This window comes from Myotis davidii, unplaced genomic scaffold (genome assembly GCF_000327345.1).
Source record: "Myotis davidii unplaced genomic scaffold, ASM32734v1 scaffold204, whole genome shotgun sequence".
In the NCBI taxonomy this organism is placed as follows: Eukaryota; Metazoa; Chordata; class Mammalia; order Chiroptera; family Vespertilionidae; genus Myotis; species Myotis davidii.
Window position 1 is genome coordinate 6720768 of NW_006299715.1, and position 3143 is coordinate 6723910.

Below are 3143 nucleotides of genomic sequence, written 5' to 3' on the forward strand. Positions count from 1 at the left end.
ACCACAATAATTTTGTTCTGGCTGAAGTCCCTTGAGTGTTGAGCCACCTGTCTCTTGACTGTTGAGAGGAAAGAGCAGTTCTTGAGGAAGTGCCTGTGTGTTAATAAAGGTGGGGCAAAAGTAGGTTTACAGTTGTGAGTATGCAAAACACAGAGTTTATTCTTATATTAGTATTTATTAATTATTGTATTATTTTCCATACAAAAACTGTAAACTTATTTTTGCCCCAATTTATATTTTATTGATCCATATTAACATATAATTTCCTTTATAAATACAGGGCTGATTCTCCTTTAGAACTGACTGTTCAACAAACAATAAGAGGCATAAATGGTTGCCAGTTTCTTAAAGGAATGAGAAGAGGTGCCAATATAGGATTCTAAGTTATTGTTACCTTTTAGTCCTCTTTATGTACTTTCCCACACTTTTTATAACCCACACAAAATTTCCTTGTGATGTCATGAAATGTTCTCAATAGGCCTGCTTGAATTTTTTTTAAAATTAGATAATGAAATGACTCACAATTTGTCACTAACCACTTTTTCTCTCTTCACTTCCCTCCCCCCGCCCCTCGTTTTCTAGATGAGGAAGAAGGCAAGTTCACGTTTCTTTTTTAGACTGAGAGTGTGTTTGTGGAGTCTGAGAGGTGTTGGGAGGGACAGGGTTAGCAATAGCCTGCTGCCACTGCCTGGCGTATCCCCAGCACGCGGGTGCTCTCCCTGCAGGCCTGAGAGGGATGTCCCTGCTGCAGGGCCAATGTGTGCACCTGCCCATTTGCTAAAATACTGCTGACACTGTTGTGCATCCTTCAAACAGTAAAATCTCATTTCAAAATAATTTTGTTTTCAAATAATGAGTAGTTAAATTATATACCTGCGAGAAACTACTTATGCCAACATTTTAGGCCACAGGAAGCCAAAAAATAAAGCATGTCAATTAACAATGTCAGAGTGACATGTTACAAATTATTATAATAGCTCCAAAGAAAATGGTCATTTTGAACCTATTCAGACATTAAACTAAGTATGATCTAGTTTCCCCCCCACATTTATGGTCACGTGATTACTTATTTAAAATCAACAGCTATGTCTACCAGGAGGGACATTTTTATTATTGAGGTAAAGTAAGTTAAGCTGTATAAGTTTAGTAAAGACCAAGCTCTATTTAAGCTTATTAGAAAATGAAATATAGACTAGTCTGAAGTTGCTGTATTTTTGGAACACAGAATAGTTTTGAATAGAATTTTACTTTTGGAATCTGAATTTAGACTTTCTCACCATGATTTCAAGTCTTACACTTATAATTGGTACTAGAGGCCCAGTGCACAAAATTCGTGCACTCAGGGGAGATCCCTCAGCCTGGCCTGCCCTCTCACAGTCTGGGAGCCCTCGGGGGATGTCTTACTGATGGCTTAGGCCTGCTCTCTGTGGGGGAGTGGGCCTAAGCCATCCGTTAGACATCCTTAGCGCTGCCGCCAAGGCAGGAAAGTCTCCCACCACCGCCACTGTGGTCGCCAGCCATGAGCCCGGGTTCTGGCTGAGCGGAGCTCCCCCTGTGGGAGCGCACTGACCACCAGGGGACAGCTCCTGCATTGAGCGTCTGCCTCCTGGTGGTCAGTGCACATCATAGCAATCCACCGTTTGGTCGATTTGCATATTAGTCTTTTATTATATAAGATAATTCCTTTTAAAAATCTCATTTGCTTCGTCTGGATATTGACCCCAAAATTATATAAATGCATGCTTCCTAAAGTATATTTTGGAAACAAAGGCCATTTTATAATCAGGTATATAGAGAAATGTTTTTGACATGCTTTGTTTGTTATTTGAGATAAGCTTGCATGTCTCACAATTATGACTTTCAGGAGGAAGAATATACTTGCTGTTTATGTTTGTTTTGTTTGTTTATTTTAGGTCACCAGTCATTTATGGCTCCTTCTTGCAGCGTCCTGCACTGTCCAGCCGCTTGCACCTGTAGCAACAATATCGTAGACTGCCGTGGGAAAGGTCTCGCGGAGATCCCCACAAATCTGCCTGAGACCATCACAGAAATGTATGTGTCCTGAAACCCCCTCGCACCCCTCCTCCTCCCCAGGGATCCAGACCCTACTTTCCTTAGGAGAGTCTGGGTTTATCAAAGGCAGATCTGATCAATTAGCTTAGACAAATGTTCCTTTCAGAATGGTATTGACCCTCACTCTGTTTAATTAAGTATCTTGTCGAAGTGGCTAAGATTTGTCTTTTTTAAGCACAGGGAGCAGGAAGAGGAATGCATTTTAAGGAGAAATAGTATGTTTCCTTCCCTGGAGAAGGGGTTATTGGGCAATTTAGGGACAATAAGCAGGGCTTTACTAGTCTGACTGTGTGGGTCTTCCCCAGTTCGTTTCAAGCCCGGAGCGGAGGGAAATAAGGCAGCTGGGGTAATAAATCATAGAAACAGGCTGGCTAGACGATGTTTGGCCTCTTCAAGAGCTCACAGTTTAAAAAGCAGTTTAGCTGTTGTGTGTGAACTATTGTATAATCCGCCACAAAGTATAAAAAAGGGTAATAATATAAGTCAAAAATATAAGATACTTAAATTCGTGAGCATTTGAGCCTACTTGGGTTGATGTTAAAGCCATTAGAAGTTAAATCCCCTTGACAAAGTGGTTCGTACCTGTCTGTACACAGCTGCAGCGAGCATTTGTCCCTGCCAAACCAAGGTCATGTGCAGGAAACAAGGCCATGTGTGATGTCAGAGGGACCCCTTTAACCAGCGCGAGCATTAAACATTAGGGAAAATCTTTACCTCGGTATTCACTCACTGAGAAAGCACTTCTTATCCCCCTAGGTGCCATATTATTGTTTTAGAAGCCAGTTCTAAATTTTAACTAAACAAATAGCACTGGGCATGTTTGGATGAAATAATAATGTAGGACCACTTCTTGTGATAAATCTACATTGTAGGCACAAAAAGATCAAGTTATTTTTAAAAACTATTTATTATTTCATTTTTATTTTTTAATAATTTATTGGAGTGACATCAATTAATGATGTTATATAAATCTTAGGTGGACAACTTTATAATAAAACATCTATATTCTCTATCATGTGTTCACCACCAGAAGTCTAGACTCCTTCCTTTTTTTTTTTTTTTTTTTTTTC

The 3143-nt window shown here is 39.9% G+C and overlaps 1 protein-coding gene across 1 annotated transcript in view; it reads left to right on the forward strand.

Annotated features, from left to right (window-relative positions):
* The window catches only part of SLIT2 (slit guidance ligand 2), a 388092-nt gene that overhangs the window by 262018 nt on the left and 122931 nt on the right, over positions 1-3143 (forward strand). The window contains 2 exon segments of the mRNA XM_015571823.1: positions 583-594; positions 1914-2052. Coding sequence (XP_015427309.1) covers positions 583-594; positions 1914-2052 — 151 coding nt within the window.